The sequence below is a fragment of the Molossus molossus genome, unplaced genomic scaffold, assembly GCF_014108415.1.
Source record: "Molossus molossus isolate mMolMol1 unplaced genomic scaffold, mMolMol1.p scaffold_m16_p_10, whole genome shotgun sequence".
Classification (NCBI taxonomy): Eukaryota; Metazoa; Chordata; class Mammalia; order Chiroptera; family Molossidae; genus Molossus; species Molossus molossus.
The window spans coordinates 16,614,949-16,634,510 of NW_023425345.1; the positions used below are offsets into that span (position 1 = coordinate 16,614,949).

General features: G+C 38.6%; 1 protein-coding gene across 2 annotated transcripts in view; it reads right to left on the reverse strand.

The window, feature by feature from the left end:
• Positions 1-237: 237 nt before the first annotated feature.
• Positions 238-19,562, reverse strand: part of APAF1 (apoptotic peptidase activating factor 1) — a 90,088-nt gene continuing 70,763 nt past the window's right edge. For both annotated transcript variants that reach the window (XM_036250661.1, XM_036250662.1), the window contains exons 23-27: positions 12,245-12,364; positions 11,808-11,933; positions 9,827-9,952; positions 6,791-6,937; positions 238-2,198 (exon numbers count right to left, since the gene is read on the reverse strand). In XM_036250661.1, the coding sequence (XP_036106554.1) occupies positions 2,052-2,198; positions 6,791-6,937; positions 9,827-9,952; positions 11,808-11,933; positions 12,245-12,364 (666 nt within the window). In that variant the 3' untranslated portion in view covers positions 238-2,051. The remainder of the gene's footprint in view (positions 2,199-6,790; positions 6,938-9,826; positions 9,953-11,807; positions 11,934-12,244; positions 12,365-19,562) is intronic.

A 19,562-nucleotide genomic window follows, 5' to 3' on the forward strand; every position in this document is an offset into this window, starting at 1 on the left:
AGTCTGAAACAATCTGAAAATGTTTTTCAAAAATATTTTTTGGAATTTTATTGTTATAAAAAATTTTTAATTCATGTATTAAAATGTACAAGGCAAAAAAAAAAATCATGTAAACTGTATCAGAAATACAAAACTAACAGTTTTCTAAACATACAAGACACATACAAAGTAAAAAAAACTTTCTGTATATAAAATGCAATGCAATTTCCAATAAAAACATTTTTTTAAAGAAGGGAAGATGCGCAAAATCCTCCCCTTGACTGACCATTTGAGCTGCCATAGAATTTGCAGCTATATCCTACTAGCTTCTCTTCATTCCTCAAGTTGCCTTGTCTTTCTTCCTATTTTTCTTTTTCATTTATTTTTAAGATAAAGGCCAATCAAGGCATTTTAAAACCTGATGTTTGTTGTTATACTTTAACAGTCAAGTGAGTGTAATTCCAAAAGTTAATACTTTATACTCTGAGCTATAAATGAGTTCCTGAACATTATATGCAGATCAAATTATGATGTAGACACTTGAAGCAGAACATACCATTTACAGAAATTTATTTGATAGAATTAAGACTGCACATCACATTTGCTTAAATCACAGTAAGTCTGTAACTAGTTCCTCAACCAATAAAAATAAAACACCTCCTTAACAATGTAAAAGATTTTATTCACTCTATTTATGGTTCTCTGAAATGCTAAACAGGAATATCTAATCTGAAATACATCTGTAGTAGTGGTCTGTTCTTCCCACCCATATCTCCTAATATGTGACAACAATATAAACTGGCTCACAGCCTACCTACTGCTCACACTTAATCCCCATTTGATTTAGTCCCTGTTACAACAACAAACATTTTGAATTTTGGTTATTTTTTTATGTAACAATCATATCTGTTTTTAACTTATCAGTATTTCCCTCAACAATATATTTCTGGGAAAATGTTTAGATTTAAGCTGTAATTAAGATTCCTAATCAAGAGGCAAAAAAAGCTAATTATTGATGCTGATATGCTTTTCCCCTGTCAGAAGCTACCTTTCTGATTAACCTGGGGGGGGGGGGCAGATAAGGAGAGAAGGGAAGAGAGACTGGTTGGAGGGTTAAAGGTAGCACCATCCAGAGTCACGATGACTTCTGGTTCTGAGATTCTCTTGAAATTCTCTAAGAGAATAGCACTGATATTGCCATTCATCTAAAAGTAAATGGAATTAGAAGAAAATGATTTTTTGCTATTCTAAATTTCTTAGAAAAATTCTGTTATTAAAATCGACTCCTCCCCCAATTAATCTCATTTACTAATATCTAACTGTAGAGCAATTACTTTAGAAAAGTGAAGTTTAAGAAAGGTCTGGTATGTGAAAAACCAGAGAGAGGAGGACAGTGCCCAGCTCCGAGGCTGACTACTGGAGTCTGTCATGGTACCAGCTGTCCTCAGCTAGTGAGGAAAAGGCAGACCAATAAAATAGACTCTCTGCAACACACATAATTTTTACTCTACAAAAAGAACTTTTGAAATCCAAGACTCACTTATCTAGTGAATTAAAGGAAATATTGCAAATTGTGTACACAGACACAATATTTTTAAAGCAAATTTAAGGAGTGCAAGTAAATTCCAAGATTGTATTTGGGAGAACTACACCCCAGTGGGGTGCGTGTGGCTCAGAAAGCAGGCCACTGTACTCTGAGGCACGCTCTGCATGATGACAGTATCAACATACATATTTCCTTCAAATATCCTCATTAATTATGTCAACCAATTTGAATGTATCAAGAAAGAATTTTACCAACAGTATAACCAGGTACAAATTTACATGTCCATTTGCATCTTAAAGACAAACTGTTAAAAATGATGATGATGATTATGAAAAACAAGATTAAAGGTGTGTTCATCACTTGGGGAAAAGCTATATTAGTATTATTCTTTAACCACAAACACTCCTATAATGAATGCAATACTACAAAACAATTCACAGCTTTAAAAGTTGAAAAACAGAGTTCATCACAATTTTTTCCAATTCAAAATTTAAAAGAGTTCAACTTACATTAATGCTTAACTATTTTACTCTAAAATCTGTAAAATATATAAAATACCAAGATTATCAACAGTCACGCATGTTTTGAAGTCAGGGGACACGTGTATTTTCTGAAGATTGGTTCCATTTGTGTAGAAGGTCTGTGAGGATTCCCCTGTGACAACATTCCACCACTGTTCAGAGAAAAATAAAATTCCCATTAGATTGGTAATTACACTGTGTGACAATCTGTAGTGCTAGCCAGGTTCTTCACCCTATCACCTCCCATGCCCAAACTTTGAAGCACACAGCAAAAAGAAGTCTAAGGTTCAGTGCGGAATACAGTTATTATCAACCAGATCACCCTTCCTGACTAGCCCTGTTGACCGCATCACAGCTGCCCTCCTGCCTCCACTCGAGGTGTGCTGGAGAAATGTGCAGCCTATCGCGAGCAGGAGACAAGGCCACACACACAGAGTCCACTATGGCCACGGCTGGACTGAGCTCTCCTGTCTGCATGTCCTTCTCAGTGGAATGGACGGAATGCCCTCTCTCCTCTAAAAATGCCCCTTTGCAGACATGAACTGGTATTCTGACAGACACCAAGACTATTCATAATATGCACTAAAGGATAGAATGTCCTCTCTACTGAATCTTCCCTCTCACCAGGAGTGATTCCAGAGCCGATGACTAAGTTTCTTTATAAAATACTCTATACATGGATTTGCTAAATAAATAGTGAACATCTCAAATGTAGCAGGTGCTCTGGCCAAGTCCTTCCTTTCTCCTCCCAATCACTAAATTCACTAAGATTGTAAACATATTTATTTACCAAATGGAGATCATAAGGCTAACTGAGGGCAAAGAGACACTTCACAGGCACATCTTTTGGAAAGGGCTCAGGTACGTGAAGATTCTGAGTATCCTGAACAGAGTAATGGTGTCACTCATTTTTGCATCCGTGGCAGTGCCTCTCCTGCCTTGCACATGTGACTGGGTCAATTTTCCATGTTCACTGTCAGTAATAACTGGTAAAAGTATACCCCATGGACTTCAGTAAACCTCACTGAAGCAACATGCACTAACGTGACATTTTCCAGAATCGACAATTTTGCTTTGTAAAATACAACGTAATCAAGACAACAGAGGATACGTTGCACCCACTTGAGAGAAGAGTTTTCAGTTGCAAATCACAGAGGCAGCAGGTCCTTAGAGATCACCTAGGAACTGCCTCATTTTACACATAAGGAAACCAGGGTTCTGAGAAAAGAGAGACCCCATCATCCAAGATGACCCTGCTGGCAGGTGGCAGAGGTGCAACAGTTTCTGGCTTCCTCATCCAGTGCACCCACTGCCTTCCCCTCTATTAATAAATAGACTGCTCTACTTGGAAACTATACCAGCCCCTAATTTGAGTATGGACTAAAAAGAAATTATATTAGAGTGGTAGCTAATATAGGGGATTTTTAGGCAGTGAAACTATTCTGTATGATCCATAATGGTGGACACATGCCATTACACATGTGTCAAAATTCACAGAATGAACAACACCAAGAGTGAACCGTGATGTGAACTGGACTTTGGGTGATAAGGATGTGTCAGGGAACATTCATCAATTGTAGTATGTACCACTCTGGCGGGGGCTGTTGATTAGTGGGGGAGGCTGTGTATGCAGCGGGGCAAGGGGTGTACTGGAACTCTGTATATGCAATTCAATTTTGCTATGAACCTTAAATTGCTCTAAGAAATAAAGTGATTTTTTTATCCTTTGAGACGACATGGAAGGACCTGGAAAGTATCATCCTAAGCGAAACAAGCCAAACAGAGAAAGACAAGTATCACATGATCTCACTTATTTGTGGAATATAATGAACATAGCAGTCTGAGGAATGGGGTAATCCCAGAGACGTGAAAGTGGGGTATAGACTGACAATCCCCAGAAGAGGGGGTGGGGGGGAGATAAATCACAGAACTTATATGCATGTATGCATGAACAATGGACATGGACAACAAAACTGGGGACAGGGTGGGGACGGAGGACGAGGGGGGAATCAGTGGGGGAAAAAGGAGAAACATCTGTAACAAAAGTAAATAAATAATAAATATTTTATTAATAAAAAATAAAAAACTGCAGCTAACATTTACTCAGGATACACTATGTGCTACTATGTATAAATGCTTTTACATGTATTAATTCCTTTAACACTCCCAACCCTGAGGTAGAAATTATTGTGCCCATTTTATAGATAGGAAGATAAAGGCACAGAGAGTTTAAATAATCTTGTGATTAATAAGATTATTAACATTACAACGCTAATTAGTAGCAGAATCAGGCTTTGAACTTGGCAGCCTCCCCATGGCTCCCTCTCCTGACCTTTACGCTCAGCTGCCTCTAAGTGATGGCAAACGCATCTATCGCCATGTGTTCCACATTTCAAGTCAGTGTTTCTCTTCCAGAGTATGAATTAATGTGGATTTCTTGTCATTCTAACAGTATATATACCCTGTGACATAACACAGGTAGACAGCTAACTTATATTATTTTTAATTTACAAATAGGAACCATTTTAAAAGTTAAGAGTTTTTAGCTACTGGATACCTACTTTATCTTATTGACATTCAATTTATGCAGCTTTGATTCTAAAGTAAACAGACTCAAAAGGCCCATTTTCTTGGACACTACAGCAGCTGTTCCTTTTTACTTTTAATTTGCTCCATGCTTTGAATAGTCTCATTAACAAACTGGGTAGATGCAGACTGGGCTGCATCACAATCAGTTTAACCAGAGGGAAGAGCAGCCTGATTGTCACCTAAATGCAGAGACTGAATATACAGGCTATAGGTTCTCCCACCTATAAGGCGTAACCTCTACAGTACAGAGGTCTACTCTGCTGCTTTGTTTCAAGGTTTTCCAAGAACTCTGGAAATCTGATCATTGATCTCTATCACATCTTGTAAGCCAAGCTCACAAATATGGAATAGCTTCTGAGGGTGCCCAAAGCATTAAATGACACGTTCTCTAGAGGCTCATGGCAAAGCAGTTTTTTGGCAGCTAATAAAGATCAAAACTCCCAACCCCCAACACAAAAACAGCAATGCCACTACTCTCAGCATCATCCTCAGAGCAGACTAAATGCATCTTTACATTGAAGGACAATGAGCGGTGACAGCCTCACAATTCCCTAATAATAAATAAAGGCAAGCCCCCAAAAGTATAGGTTAATGCAACATTTTGTAAACAACATGGTATTTTAAATGCAAACTTGTAAAAGATCATAGTGTACATCCTCTCAGAGAGCTAAAAACTGCCCTCTTACTTATCTTTTTAATAAGCTAGATCTTTTTTAACTTTATTTTGAGAGTATTACACCTTTTTTTCCCCACTGCCCCCTCTACCTGGTTCCTGCCCCACCCACGCCTTCACCACTCTATTGTCTGTGTCCACAGACAATGCATATATACATATAAATTCTTTGGTTAATCTCTTCCAAGCTCCCCTCCCCCCTCCCTCTAAAATTCCTCAGTCTGTTCCATGTTTCCATGCCTCTGATTCTATTTTTATTCATCAGTTTATTTTGTTCCTTAGATTCCACATGTAAGTGATATCATGTGATATTTGTCTTTCTCTGACTGGCTTGTTTCCTTTAGCATAGATTTTTATGTTGAGTAAAATTACATTTATGTGGGTCCCGTATAACCAAAAACTTCATTCGTTCAAGTACTTTTTAACATCTACATTGTGTTAAACAGTTAGAATCATCTCCTACACTTGAATGCCTTCAGTCAGAGATAATAGTATCATCAGATCTAATTTATTAGGGATCTATTTTAAGTGGTCAATATAATACATGTCTCATCTTCATCCTCTTTCCTACATAAGTAAACCACTATTCAGAGACCTCACCTCAGCATCCCCCTCTACAGAAAGCCTCTGCTACCTCCCGAAGGTAAAATTGCTCCAGCCTCTCCTTTGTGCCTCCACTACCCGTATGCAAACGTATCCTAGAACACCTCCCTACACTTGAGATTTTATTTGTTTACCGTCTGCTTCCCTCACAGACTATACAACACCAGAGGCAGGAACCAAATCTTCAACACTGTGCCACACAGCGGTGTCTTAGCACACAGTGGCACTGAACACATTCTTATCGAGTGGATGAAAACATAGATGCAAGCTCTGAAAAATGACCCTGAGGCACCACAACACACTCAAGCCTTGGCCACAGCAGTCACTCACAGTAAATTTGTATATGCCACCTTACTAACTATGCAATTTTAGAGAAGTCACAACGCTCCATGAACATCAGTTTCCTCATCTATAAACCAAATATAATAAAATTTAAGCCTCAGAAAACTGGCTGGTGAGATGATATAAGTAAAGCATTTTGTAAACTATAAAGCAATATGCTCCTGCTATTGTTATTAATATTACTACAACTACTAAAGAAAATTTCAGAAATTTTTATTTAAAAGACAACCAAAATAGTAATTATGAGGTAGAAAATAAAAGTTAAACACCCCACCCTACAGTCATTCTGATCACCTAAGACTCTGTATGGGGCAGTGTGAGAGCTCTGGACCGAGAACATCCCCACACTGCCACCAACACTGCCAACAGACCTGAGGAAGGCAGCCCTGCATCTCTCACCACAAAACGAGAAAAAAGGAATTGCCCTTCCACTCTGCTGGGTTGTAAGAGGACCCACTGAGAAACAGGAAGTAAAAACAGCTTGGAAAGTAGAATATAGGCTGTTCTTTTCTTTCACAGTCTTTAATGAACTCTTACCTTAAGATAGCCTCCAGCAGAGACAAGCATTTTGCTATCTGGAGAAAAGCAGAGGTCGGTCACCCAGCCTCCATGGGTAGCAGCTCCTTCTTCTACAGAAACTGGAGCACACAAATGAAGAAGCGCACCATTGGAGACATTCCATATCTACATAAACATGATACACACAATTTTGTTAACAGGGTTGTCCAAAAAATGTATAGATGTATGTACCTCATCTGAAACATATTTGGAAATCTTTCTTCAAAATATAATTACAATTGCCATGGCTGGTTTGGCTCGGAGGTTAGCGCATCGACCCACAGACCAAAGAGTCTCAGCTTCGATTGTGGTCAACGGCACGTACCTTGATTGCAGTTTGGTCCCCGGCCCTGGTCGGGGTCATGCAGGAGGCAACCAGTCAATGTGTCCCTCTCATATTGATGTTTCTCTTTCTCTCTCTCTCCCTCCCTCCCTCCGACTCTATCTGAAGATAAAGAGAAAAAAAATATCCTTGAGTGAGGATTACCAAAAAAAAAAAAAATGTAATTACAATTCAATGATACCTTAGGGATTTTTTTAGATTCCATTCTTTCCTGTTCAAATTTTTTTTTTTTTTTTTTTTTTTTTAATCCTCACCCGAGGATATTTTTCCATTTTTTGTACAGATAGAGTGGGAGGGAGAGAGAGGAAGGGAGAGAGAGAGAGAAACATCGACGTGAAGAGACACATCGAGTGGCTGCCACCCGCACGACCAACCAGGGCCGGGGACAAACTGCAACCGAAGTATGTGCCCTCAGCGGGAACCGAACCCGGGTCTCTCCGGACCGCAGGCCAACGCTCTAACCGCTGAGCCAAACTGGCCAGGGCTCCTGTTCAAATTTTTTAAAAACACTAACTATAATACAAATGCATTACTTACAATATTTATCTATCTCCAAAAAATATAGCAAAAAGACTTAGAGTGATTGATTACAATACTGTGACTCTCTTCATTTAATAAAAAGAGAATGGCCCAGCCATTGGTGAGCATCAACCCCTGTACCAAGAGGTGGCCAGTTCGATTCCTGGTCAGGGCACATGCCCAGGTTATGGGCCAGATCCCCAGTGAGGGGCGTGCAGGAGGCGGCCAATTGATGTTCTCTCTCATCGGTGTTTCTATGCCTCTCTCCCTCTCTCTTCCTCTCTTTCTAATACCAATAAAGAAAATAAATAAATTAAATAAAATAAAAAGGGAATGATGGGAGAAACAAGAAATAAACAAAAAAGACCTAGCATATAAACTACCTCAAAAAAAAAAAAAGTCACTCCAATAAATCTAGTTTTTAAAAATAATTCTAGTCTAAGATCTACCAGTAAGAATTTTGACAGATGTCATTCAAATATGTAATGTATATGTATTTTAAACACTAAGTAAATAAAAACCTAGAAGTCCCAGTAAGGTTCTAAATAGATGATTATTTTACTAGACTCTTATGAACAGCCCAATTACTTGCAGATGCTAATATTTCCAGTGACACTTACTATATGAGCAGTACTCTAGTCTTTCAAAGACACACATATCAGATTAAAAAATATATATATCCCAGCCAGAGTGGCTCAGTTGGTTGAGTATCATCCAGTGCACCAAAAGGTCGTCAGTTCAATTTCCAGTCAGGGCACATACCTGGGTTGCAGGTCTGACCATCAGTCAGGAAGCATATGCAACTGATGGATATTTCTCTCTCACACCAATGTTTTTCTCTCTCTCCTCCCTCTCTCTGTCTCTCTCCCTGTCTCACTGTCTCTCTCTCACCCTTCCTTTCTCTAAAAAAAAAAAAAAAAAAAAAAAAAAAAAAAAAAAAAAGATTATACAGAGAAGTCTAAATTTAAAAAATAATAATAAAGGCATAAAAAATCAGAAAGAATTATATGGAATCTAAAATAGTAAAACTCACAGAAACAGAGAATAGAATGGTGATTGTCAGGGTCTAAGAGGAAGAGTAGATGGGGAGGTTATGGTCATTGGATACAAAGTTTGTTATGCAAGATATATATATTGTACTGTGTATTTAAAATTTGCTAAGAAGGTAGATCTTATGTTAGGTGCTATTACCACACACAAGGAAAACAATAATAATAAGGGTGGGAGGGAACTTTGGGGGTGATAACTATGTCTATGGTCTGATGGTGATGATGGTTTCAAGGGTGTATACTTATCCCCAAACTCACTGAATTATACACATTAACTAAGTACAGCTTTATACATGTCAATCATACCTCAAGTAATGTTAATGAATGAATGATAAATAAATAAATAAGGCTATAGAAGTACAAAAAAAAAGAGAATCAAATAGAAAAACTCATTAGAAAGAATTCAGTAAGACATAAGACAGGTAATTTTTTCCTTCAGGGTTTCTGAGAACGCCTGTATGCCTGCCAACTGCAAGGGCTCTCGTTCTTCTGCATCATATACCTATTCCTTGAATTTTAAATTCCTCTTTTTGTAAAAAAGGAAAAGAAAAGAAAAAACAACTGGTTACCATAGCAGCCATCCCCAATGCCTAAACTCTTCCTATTAAATGCCCACTCCTTCTAATACAACCACAGGCAGGCAGTCCCATGAGGACTGCCATAGGCCACACTGTAAAACTTGACTGACTAATGGGTATAATGCTAAAGAGATACTTTCTTTCAGTGCAGAAAACAGCAGAATATACAATTCATTTATGATCTGGATAATGATTTACAAAATTATTTTCCTCTAATTCTGCCACTAAAAACAACCTTTGGTTCAGGTCCAAGAATTAAGATGACTCATTCTCAAGATAACAGCAGAGAACCAACTGCAAATAACTAGGGCATCTGCCTCCTCACATACATAGGAAATGCTTCACTCTAAAATGAATTCTCCTCTGCAGCAGAGTGCAGCTGTGAGCACAACGTGCACAGGAAACAAAACAAAGAATGCCTTATCCGTCCAGAACCCCAGGGCCATGGCTTCCTTGTCACACTAACAAAGGTCCCCAGTGTGGTGCAGAGGGCTTGCCCAAGCTACATGAAGAGCAAATACCCTACCCTGATTTCTCCATTGTCATCTCCAGTCGCCAACAGGGTACTGTCCACAGAGAAGACGGAACAGCGCACACAGCCTTTGTGGCCCTTCAATTCATGAAGAGGGGAAAGGAGATCGAAACTCCAAATCTGGAAGGCAATTAAGATTGTTTAGGAACAGCAAATACATTCAAAATAAGCACCTGTAAACCCAGCCTTGTGTGCTAGTTAGCCATAAACTTGATCACATGGGAGTTCCAATATTCATGAGAGGTCCAAGTTTCCACTTGCAACCGTGTTCATTGTTGATTTTCCCTTTAATTATTCAAGTTAACTTCAGCTCAAAAATCAAATTTATTAACTTTAGATCCAGAAGGAAGAACAGTAAATGAGTTAAGACCAGTCTGTGGTGTGATGCAAACTTGAGTATGAGTCCTGGCTCCACTATTTACTAGTTCCTTGTGGCCTAGCACAACCCATGAAAGTTGCTATTGCTTCCGTTTCTGCAGCTGTAAAATGGGGACAAAAGTACTTATGATGTGAAGATTAAATGAGATAATAGTGAAATTCCTAGCATAGGGCCTAACATGTGGCAAGTCTTTAAAGGTTAGTCACTAGACTAGGGTATGATCCTGGCAGTCAAATGCAGTTCTTTTCCTTCCAAGATTTTCCGTTATGGTTCTGTCATCACCGTTCAACAAGCATACAGTCGGCCCTCATTTATCGCGGTTAATCAGTTCCAGACTCTACTGAGATAAATGAATTTCTGCGAAGTAGGATTCTTTATTTATACAGTCGTCCCTCACCACTTCGCGCTTTGACATTCGCGGCTTCCTTGTATCATGGTTGTTTCAATACTATACTATATTTGAAAAAACTACGATAGAGTGAAGCCGCAAACATCGAAGCGCGAAGTGGTGAGGGATGACTGTATACTAACAACTGCCATCTTCCAGGCACTGTAAGCTAAGATCTTGTAGTACAAAGGTGAACTGGATACAGCCCCAATTATTAAATTGAAAATTTATAATTTAATCAGGAATGCAGGCTTATGAATGGTTAACAGTTGTATGAAGTAAATGCTCTAATAAATGTGAGTAATATGTAATGGGCACATTAATGGTGAAGCAGCTAATCCTGCCTGAGGGCCAGGAAAGGGTTCACTGAAGAGCTGACATAAAATCTAGGTCTGGAAGAATGAGTCATAATCCTTCAGGGTAAAAAGGAACAGAAAGTTGTGCCAAACCACAGTTAACAGCATGAGCAAAAAGTCAGGAGGAGAAGTGGCCTGGCACAGAGGGAACAATGTAGCAGAAAGAGATAGTGATGAGCTAAGGAATCTGGCTTACAAACCATCGGGTCACAGAGGTGTTTCCGCAGGGACGCAGCAGTAAGAAAGATAAACTGGAGGAGGCATAGACCAAAGGCAGGCCCACCAATGAAGAAAGAAAGCCTGGTCTTAAGGATGGTGGCAAGGAGAGGAAGAAGGATCCAAGAGACACTGAGAAGTACTCAACAGCACAAAAGACAGAATAGAGTCCCAGGCAACTGCAAGGTTTGTAGTTTGGAAAGATGGGTAGATAATAATGCCATTAACAAAGATGGATAAAAAGAAAAGAATGGAGTGTTCAGTGTCCCCAAAGAGGCAGCACCACTTCACTGGAATGTGATTTTCAGAAGCATCGACTATATAAAAACTTACTGTGGGTGTGCAATCGAATGTAAACCCCTTTTAATGCTTCTTATTGTCTATAATATGTAGTAGAGACTGATTTGACTAGTAATAGACAAGAAGTAATCAGTAAGAAAGAAATCAAAAGTCCTTAATGTCATTCATTTAATCTACTTGACACCAACTAAATGCCAACGGGATCCTCCAAAAACACAAAATATAAGACAGACATGCAGACAGAAACTTATTATTCCACTTTATACATTATTTAGACTCATGATACATAATCAATACCAAAGTTTTATGCATGCACATTTCAACTGACTGGCCTACCTTTGCAGTGTTGTCAGCAGAGGTAGATGAAAACTTGGTAGCATCAGGAGAAATATCACAAGAAAGTACTGTATCCTGGTGACAGACAAAGTCTTTTTCTATTCTTCCAGTAGTGATATTCCACACCTTTAAAGAAAAACTCAGAAGTTGACACTTTAAAGAACACTCTGTGTCACTGAACATGATCAGCTGGAAGACAGACCTATATAACAAGAGCGCTAGCACACTGGCTGCTCTTCCCTCCTCATGTGCCCTCTACTGCACGTGCTCATGAACACAAAGCACACGTAGGGGACTGCAGTCAACTGACAACAAGCATGAGAACACAAGTTTGAAATTGTAAGTAGTTACTTACCATCCATCTGCTTTTGGCTGCCACAATATCATCACTACAACATTAGAAAACTTTTAAAAAAGAAATCTGTGTTTTAAATTACCTTCACCGTTCCATCAAATGACCAGGAAAGCAGTCTTGAGTTTTTCAAGAGCCTAAAGTCTTTCACTGTTTCCTGATGGGCTTGCAGAAAGAAATATTCCTCTGATTGCCAATTCCATACCTGAATATCAAAGGAATAAATCTGTCATAACCCTCTCCCCATAATATCCCATTGGCAGGGTGGGGCAGAATGTGATCACCTGCCTCAAGTCTTTTATCCTCATGGCATTTCAGTAAAACAAAGAAGAGTACCAGAAAGAATATGGTGCCCCATTTTACAGACACAGAAGAGAAAGCCTGGAGTTAAATAACTTGACAAGGGATAAAATAAAATAATTTTCCTTCTAAATAAAATATGTTTTCTCTGGTTGCTTGGAGAGCAGTTCATTACACAAGAAGATAGAGAAAAACCACAATATGCTAGTGAGCTTACCATATGATTAAATTTTCCAGAGAAAATTATCCCAATTACATAGTCACATATTTCTAACCTCACAAGCTAGGCCAGTCTGCAGATTCTAGCTCTGCTAAAGCTACTGAATCCTACTGGCCCTTGCCTGGCAAGGTTGACTGACCAGAGCAGCTTCAAACAAGGTCATGGAATTTCCAAACTCCAGAGATCTTAGCTATAACCTAATGCAATAGCCAAAAATGACAAAAGAGATGACATAGTACATTATTTTCACATGGAGCTCCAAGAAGAACTCTTCAGGCAAAAGGGGAGGAGAATTTGAAATAATACAAGTAACTGGCACAAAATAAACCATACAAACATGTTTGTATATGTGTGTGTGTGTGTGTGTGTGTACATATATATATATAAAACCTACATATATAATTTTATTAACCAATGTCACCCCAATAAATTCAATTAAAAAAAAATTTGTGAACACATAGTAAAAAGAATGTGAGGCATATGGGTGAATAAAAATTTTATTTCTCTGTCATATCCATGTACTAGCAACGCTTAATTACTAATCAAAGCAACTATATTTAGAGCTGTATCAATTCTTGACTTGAAATTTAACAAATCTTTATTCAGCACCTATATGTGAGGCAAATATGAATGAAACAAGGATCTAGCATTAAAATACTTAAGAGTCTTGCAAAGAAAATGAGACATACCAAAAACAAACAACAGAAGCTATAATGATATAGACAATAGTTCTGTGGAAAAAAGTGATTCCTTAGGGAAGACTTGATGGGGGGAATGTATTCATGGTAGGCTTCGGGAATGGGTTGGAAGTATGATGCACAAACCATGGAGGGCATTTCAAACAAAGGAAATGAATGCTAGAGTTAAATTATAGGAGCAAGAAAATGTGGAAAGACTGTAAAGACCTGCTCATGGTTTAAAATTTGGCTGGAGTAAAGGATATGCAGAAGGAACAGTAGGAAAAAAAAGGTCAGAAAGATATTCGACAAAACAGCCCAGAGGGCCCGATGAAGCTGGATTTCTGAGCTGTGGACAAGCAGGTAGGCTCCAACAGAATTCTCTTCTATTTTTAAAAATCAGCCACTACCACAAGTATGCATATTAGTAATATTCTGGATCTGGTTTTGACTGGTGAAGGTTAAGCAGTAGAAATATCTAAGGTTTTTCCTACTTGACTTAGGCAAAATGGTAAAAGAAACAACATCTCTCTTATTTCCCCTTTCTTTACTTCTTTATCTTCCAGTTAGCGGCCAACCCCCACCAAGCCCTCGCTCTCAGATTCTCTCATCTCTTCTGTCTCAGAGTGCTCATTCACAGGAGCAGGAGCGGGTATCTTCTATGAGAGCAAGAGGAGCTGGAAGTGAGAATAACTTAAGGAGGATGAATTAGGACTTTCCATATCTTAAGAACCCAGTAATATGTCGGGGGTGGGGAAGAAAGAAGCTTTTCTGGCTCCCCAAACCGTATCCGAAAGAAAAGGCACCTGTGCAACTAAACATGAAATACCCTGGACCATTCTCACCAGACTTTCTGGGCTTTACTCAGCTAGAGGAATGGCTACCATTCCCAGCTGTGTCCGATTCAGTGTTCATTCTTGACTTGTGTTCTTACTGCTACCCTCCACATCAAGAAATCCGAGAGCCTTCCTGAGCAGATATAACAAAGAATTTAACAATCCCTGAGGGGAGATTAAGGTCCCCTTATCGAATTGTGTTGCAGAAGTTTTCTGATAAAGCAATGATGACAGGGATATTTTGTTGTTGTTGGACTCAAACATGCTGAATGAATCACTTTATATAATAGTTAAACTTTCGCCAGCATTAGTCAAATGTATTAAGGCTGAGTTTGGGGATATCTCTATCATTAGGCATAATTTTTGCAATGTATTTACACTGTAGAACTTTTTCAACTATATAAATAATAAAATTTAAATTTTAAAAAATGCAAAAGAATCTTCTTATATCTCCAAGAAATCACATATTCTCATACACTGATGCAAGTGAACATGGCTACCACCTGGCCTTTATTTACATCAAGGTAAAGAATCAAAAACTATGACCTCAGTTTTCACAACTCTAGGTGCTATAACCAGGCAAGTTGATTCTTCAAATGGTGGCAATAACTTTACCTCACCTGAACAAAGATTTACTGAACCCCTTCTATACTGCAGGCACTGAGGATACAAAGACGATTAGAATAAACCTCCAGCCCTGGCCAGTGTAGCTCAGTTGATTAGGTATCCTCCTTATACCAAAGGGTTTCCAGTTAGATTCCCAGTCAGGGCACAACCCTGGCTGCAGGCTCGATCCCCTGTAGGGGGCATGTAGGAGGCAGCCGGTAGATGTTTCTCTCTCTCCCTCCCTCCCTCTCTCTTCTAAAATAAATAAAACGTATTTTAAATAAATAAATAAAATAAACCTCAAAAATGGTAACTATGTAGGAAATGTGAGATTTGTTAATTGATTTGATTGTGGTCATTATTTCATAGTGTGTGCACGTATCACATCATCATATTGTATCTTAAACATATATAATTTTGTCAATTATACCTCAATAAAGCTGGGGGAGGTGAAAAACAAACCTCCAATTAATTATACTAAAACACCAAAAAACTATAACAGTCACTCAACCAGTCTATTCTTGGAAATATCTAACAAGACTTTTGTTACATAAATGTATACTCACTAAAACATTTTAAATGTAGAAAGTATTCTGAATGGAACAGAAAAGAGGATAAAACACAACTTAACTCATATTTCTAAAAATAATCTAACTCTAATACCAAAGATATTCCTAGAAATTATTTCTCCCTCTGGCTGAAAATATCTGATCTTTAAGCAAGTCATAAAACTCATGGATTTAGCTTTGACAGAAAGGCTATATAGTATACATGTCTCAGCAGAATTTCATCAGATGTAGTTTACTTTTACCCATTTCAAAGTCATCTAGAAAGGAAGAAAGATGAATATTACACTGAGTTTCACAGCTAATACACTAGTATCATGGGAGCCTATAATAAATAAGTTTCTGTACTGAAGCCAAATTTCTAATCATATAGGACTCACAAAGATATAACATTAAAAATTTGTTTTCCAAAATAGCTTTTAACAGTGTAAATCATTCTAATTAAATTATTAAGATCAACACCATAAGACATATATACACACATATATACACTAAATAAAAGAATATATAGTGCCCTGGCCAGTTTGGCTCAGTGGTTAGAGCGTTGGCCTGCAGTCCAGAGAGATCTGGGTTCAGTTCCCGCTAAGGGCATGTACCTCGGTTGCAGTTTGTCTGCGGCCCTGGTTGGGTCGTGTGGGTGGCAACCACTCGATGTGTCCCTTTCACATCGATGTTTCTCTCTTTCTCTCTCTCTCTCTCTCTCTCTCCCCCTCCCTCCCTCCCTCCCTCCCACTCTATCTGAACAAAAAATGGAAAAAAATGTCCTCAGGTGAGGATAAAAAAAAAAGCATATATAGTAACTTCCATTGGACATATGTGTTTCCTTCACTTCTAAAACTCTACTAAAATGACAAGGTCAAAAGAATGAGAAAGAAGATAAAATGTTGGGAGACTGAAAAACAGCTAAAGATAACTGACTTAGCAGAATCGAGAAAACAGAATCTACCCTGGCCGGTTTGGCTCAGTGGTAGAGCGTCGGCCCACAGACCAACGAGTCTCAGGTTTGATGCCAGCCAAGGGCACGTACCTGGGTTGCAGTTCAGTCCTGAGCCCTGGTTGGGGTTGTGCTGGAGGCAACCAATGGATGTGTCTCTCATATCAATGTTCCCCGCCCCCCTCCATCCCTTCCTCCCAATCTATCTGAAGATAAATGGAAAAATATCCTCGGGTGAGGATTTAAAAAATAGAAAGAAAACAGAATCCTAAAAGCATTAGAGAAAGACAAATGCAACAAAATTAACACTACAGAACTCCCAAAATGCTCAGAAATTTAGGTCATTAAGTAAATCCAGAGGTGGGAATGAGGGTAGGGCTAAGAACAGAACTATTAGGAATTCTGGGAAGATGGCAGCAGAGCAGGTATGGGGTTATTTTTTTTAATCTCCCTGAAGGCGCCATTAAAAGCAGATAAAGCAACTAAAATAGCAAAACCAAAAAGGCACAGACCACATTAACAACAAGACCATGTTATACAATGAAGTATCCTCACAAACCCCAAGATGTAAGCAAGTGAGGCACACTGAGAGCTGCGAGACTTATACGGCAATAGGATCTGTGTGGAAAGAAGCAAAGGGAAGCATGGGGAGTCTGACAAACCTAAAAGGGAACATTCCCCAAAGAGCCAAGTGACATTCATTGGGAAGCGCAATGGAGCACCAGGAGAAGAGCAGCAGAAACTGAGTGCAAGGCAACTTTGATCTGGAGGGGCTAGAGCAGTCTGGGCCCTGTGAATTCTCAAAGTTAACCTGGACAATCCCACAACAAGGAGAAACTGCCAGGAATAGAATCCAAACTGAGCAGAACAAGAATGATGGCAGCAAAGGAAAGAGAAGGTCTAAATAAACTGAGGGAAGGAGACAAAGCAAAGAGATCTCAAAAAAAACAAGCCCTATTTTTTTTTTTTTTATCCTCACCCGAGGACATTTTTCCATTTTTTGTACAGATAGAATGGGAGGGAGAGAGAGGAAGGGAGAGAGAGAGAGAAACATCGACATGAAGGGACACATCGAGTGGCTGCCACCCGCACGACCAACCAGGGCCGGGGACAAACTGCAACCGAAGTACATGCCCTTAGCGGGAACCGAACCCAGGTCTCTCCGGAACGCAGGCCGACGCTCTAACTGCTGAGCCAAACTGGCCAACAAGCCCTATTTTTAACGCTTCATGGAAACAACAGAAGAGGGGCTGGAGTGCTGTGAAGCTAGAAATGCTGGCCACCCCCACTCCTTCAAAGAGTTCAGGAAAATAACTTCATGTAAAAAAGAAAAAAAAAATTACTGAATCCCAAAGTTACTATGAGAAAAAAAGAATAAGGTGCAGAATAATGCTCCTATGGACAAGGAAAGCTAACCAGAAAGAAGAATCTCTAAATTAAAGGGCACCAGCACAACTAAGGGCAGGACTACAGTTGAAAACAGGGGATCAAGTGAAGGTTTACATAATAAATGTCGAGATCCTCCCCCTCCTAGTTCTCTTCGCCAACTTAGCTCTAAGAACCTTCAGCCACCTCTGACAAGACCTAGACAAAAGACCTAAGGATAATGACAACAAGGGTGCCCCATCCAAATCACCTTTGAGAGAAGGTCTCAGTCAACAGACAAAACTTTCAATCAGCCTTGTAGTGCCTGTTTCTGGTAGCAAATGATCACTACCAGATGAAAAGGCCTTTAAAATAAAAGGCCAAGACAACCAGAAGAAAACAACTGGAAGGAAATAGCAACTATGCAGAAAAATTAAATTTTGAGAAAAAAGACTTAGATATAACTATATATAATATCCAAATACCAATTTATGTATATCCATCATCCATCCTCAGAGAGGTAAGAGAAGAAATTCCATCGATGAAATGAGAACACAGTGCTCTTCAAAAGGAGTAAAGAATAAGAATGGACTCTCTGGCATTAAAAATACAAGCATAGAAACAAAAACTCAATGAAAGGATTAAAAGATAAAGCAGAGGAGAAGTCCTAGAAAATAGAGCACAGTATTAAAAAATGAAATGTAGTCTGGCTGGTGTGGCTCAGTGGATTGAGTGTCATCCCATGGACTGAGAGGTCCTGGTTCAATTCCCAGTCAGAGCACATGCTCGGGCTGTAGGCTCCATCTCCAGTAGGGAGCATGCAGGAGGTAGCCGAGTGATGTTCTCTCTCACATCAATGTTTCTATCTTTCTCTCTCCCTTCCTCTCTCTCTAAAAAAATAATAAAAACATTTTGTTTTTAAATGAAATGTAGAAAAAGAAAACTAGAATCTTCCAGAGAGAAAGATTAGGAATCAGAATGGTTTCAGATTTCTTAACATGAGCTTTGAAACTTGGTAGAAAATGGAACAAGTTCTTCAAAGTTTTAGGGTCAAACAATTTCCAGCTACATCCACTCAAAGGTAGAATTTTTCTAATTTTCATTAAGACAAGAAATACATTCATAATACACTTAGTCTACTTAGTGAAGATATTGATACTAATAACCTAAACAAAATTTTGTTATAATTATATAGAGATAATGAGGATTGATAAAAGGTCAATGCCCATCTCATAGACAGGATAGGCAGGAGGAGAATAAAAGCCAAATTTTCATATAGAGAGGTCAGTAGATAAATCCTCAAAAATAAAAAAAATCAAGAATTAGCATTACAGGCATGTAAGATGGAACATGAAGGTAAATATCAAAAGAAACACCTAAAAGCTAAAAGCGGTGTTTCTGGAGAATGAGAAATGGGAGAGTCTATTTTTCATAACAAGCTTTATAATACTCATTATTTGAGTCTTATACGTATGTGCATTGAAACTTTGATAAAAATAAATTTTAAAAGAACATAGTATATCCTCAATCCTTCATTATGGTAAGCTATTCTTTTTTCAAAAGATTCATCCCTGTGACAAACACCTTATCCTTAAAAGGAAAGAATAAAATTATTTCAATGAGATTTCACTACTATAAAGAAAAATAAAGAGACATTACATAAATATGACAAAAAGTACACTTATTGATACAAATACAAATACAAATACAAAGGCAGATGGGAGAATTCAAGTGAATCCGATTTTCAAAATAAACAACCTTCCAGTAGAGGATTCTAAGTCAAAATGCCTGCCTCGCCCATGGAAAAATATGAAACACAATGGTTTCATCTAAACCCATGTGCAGAGTCTGAATGCATGCCCACAATAAGATGTTCAAGAAATGTTTAAAATGCACACC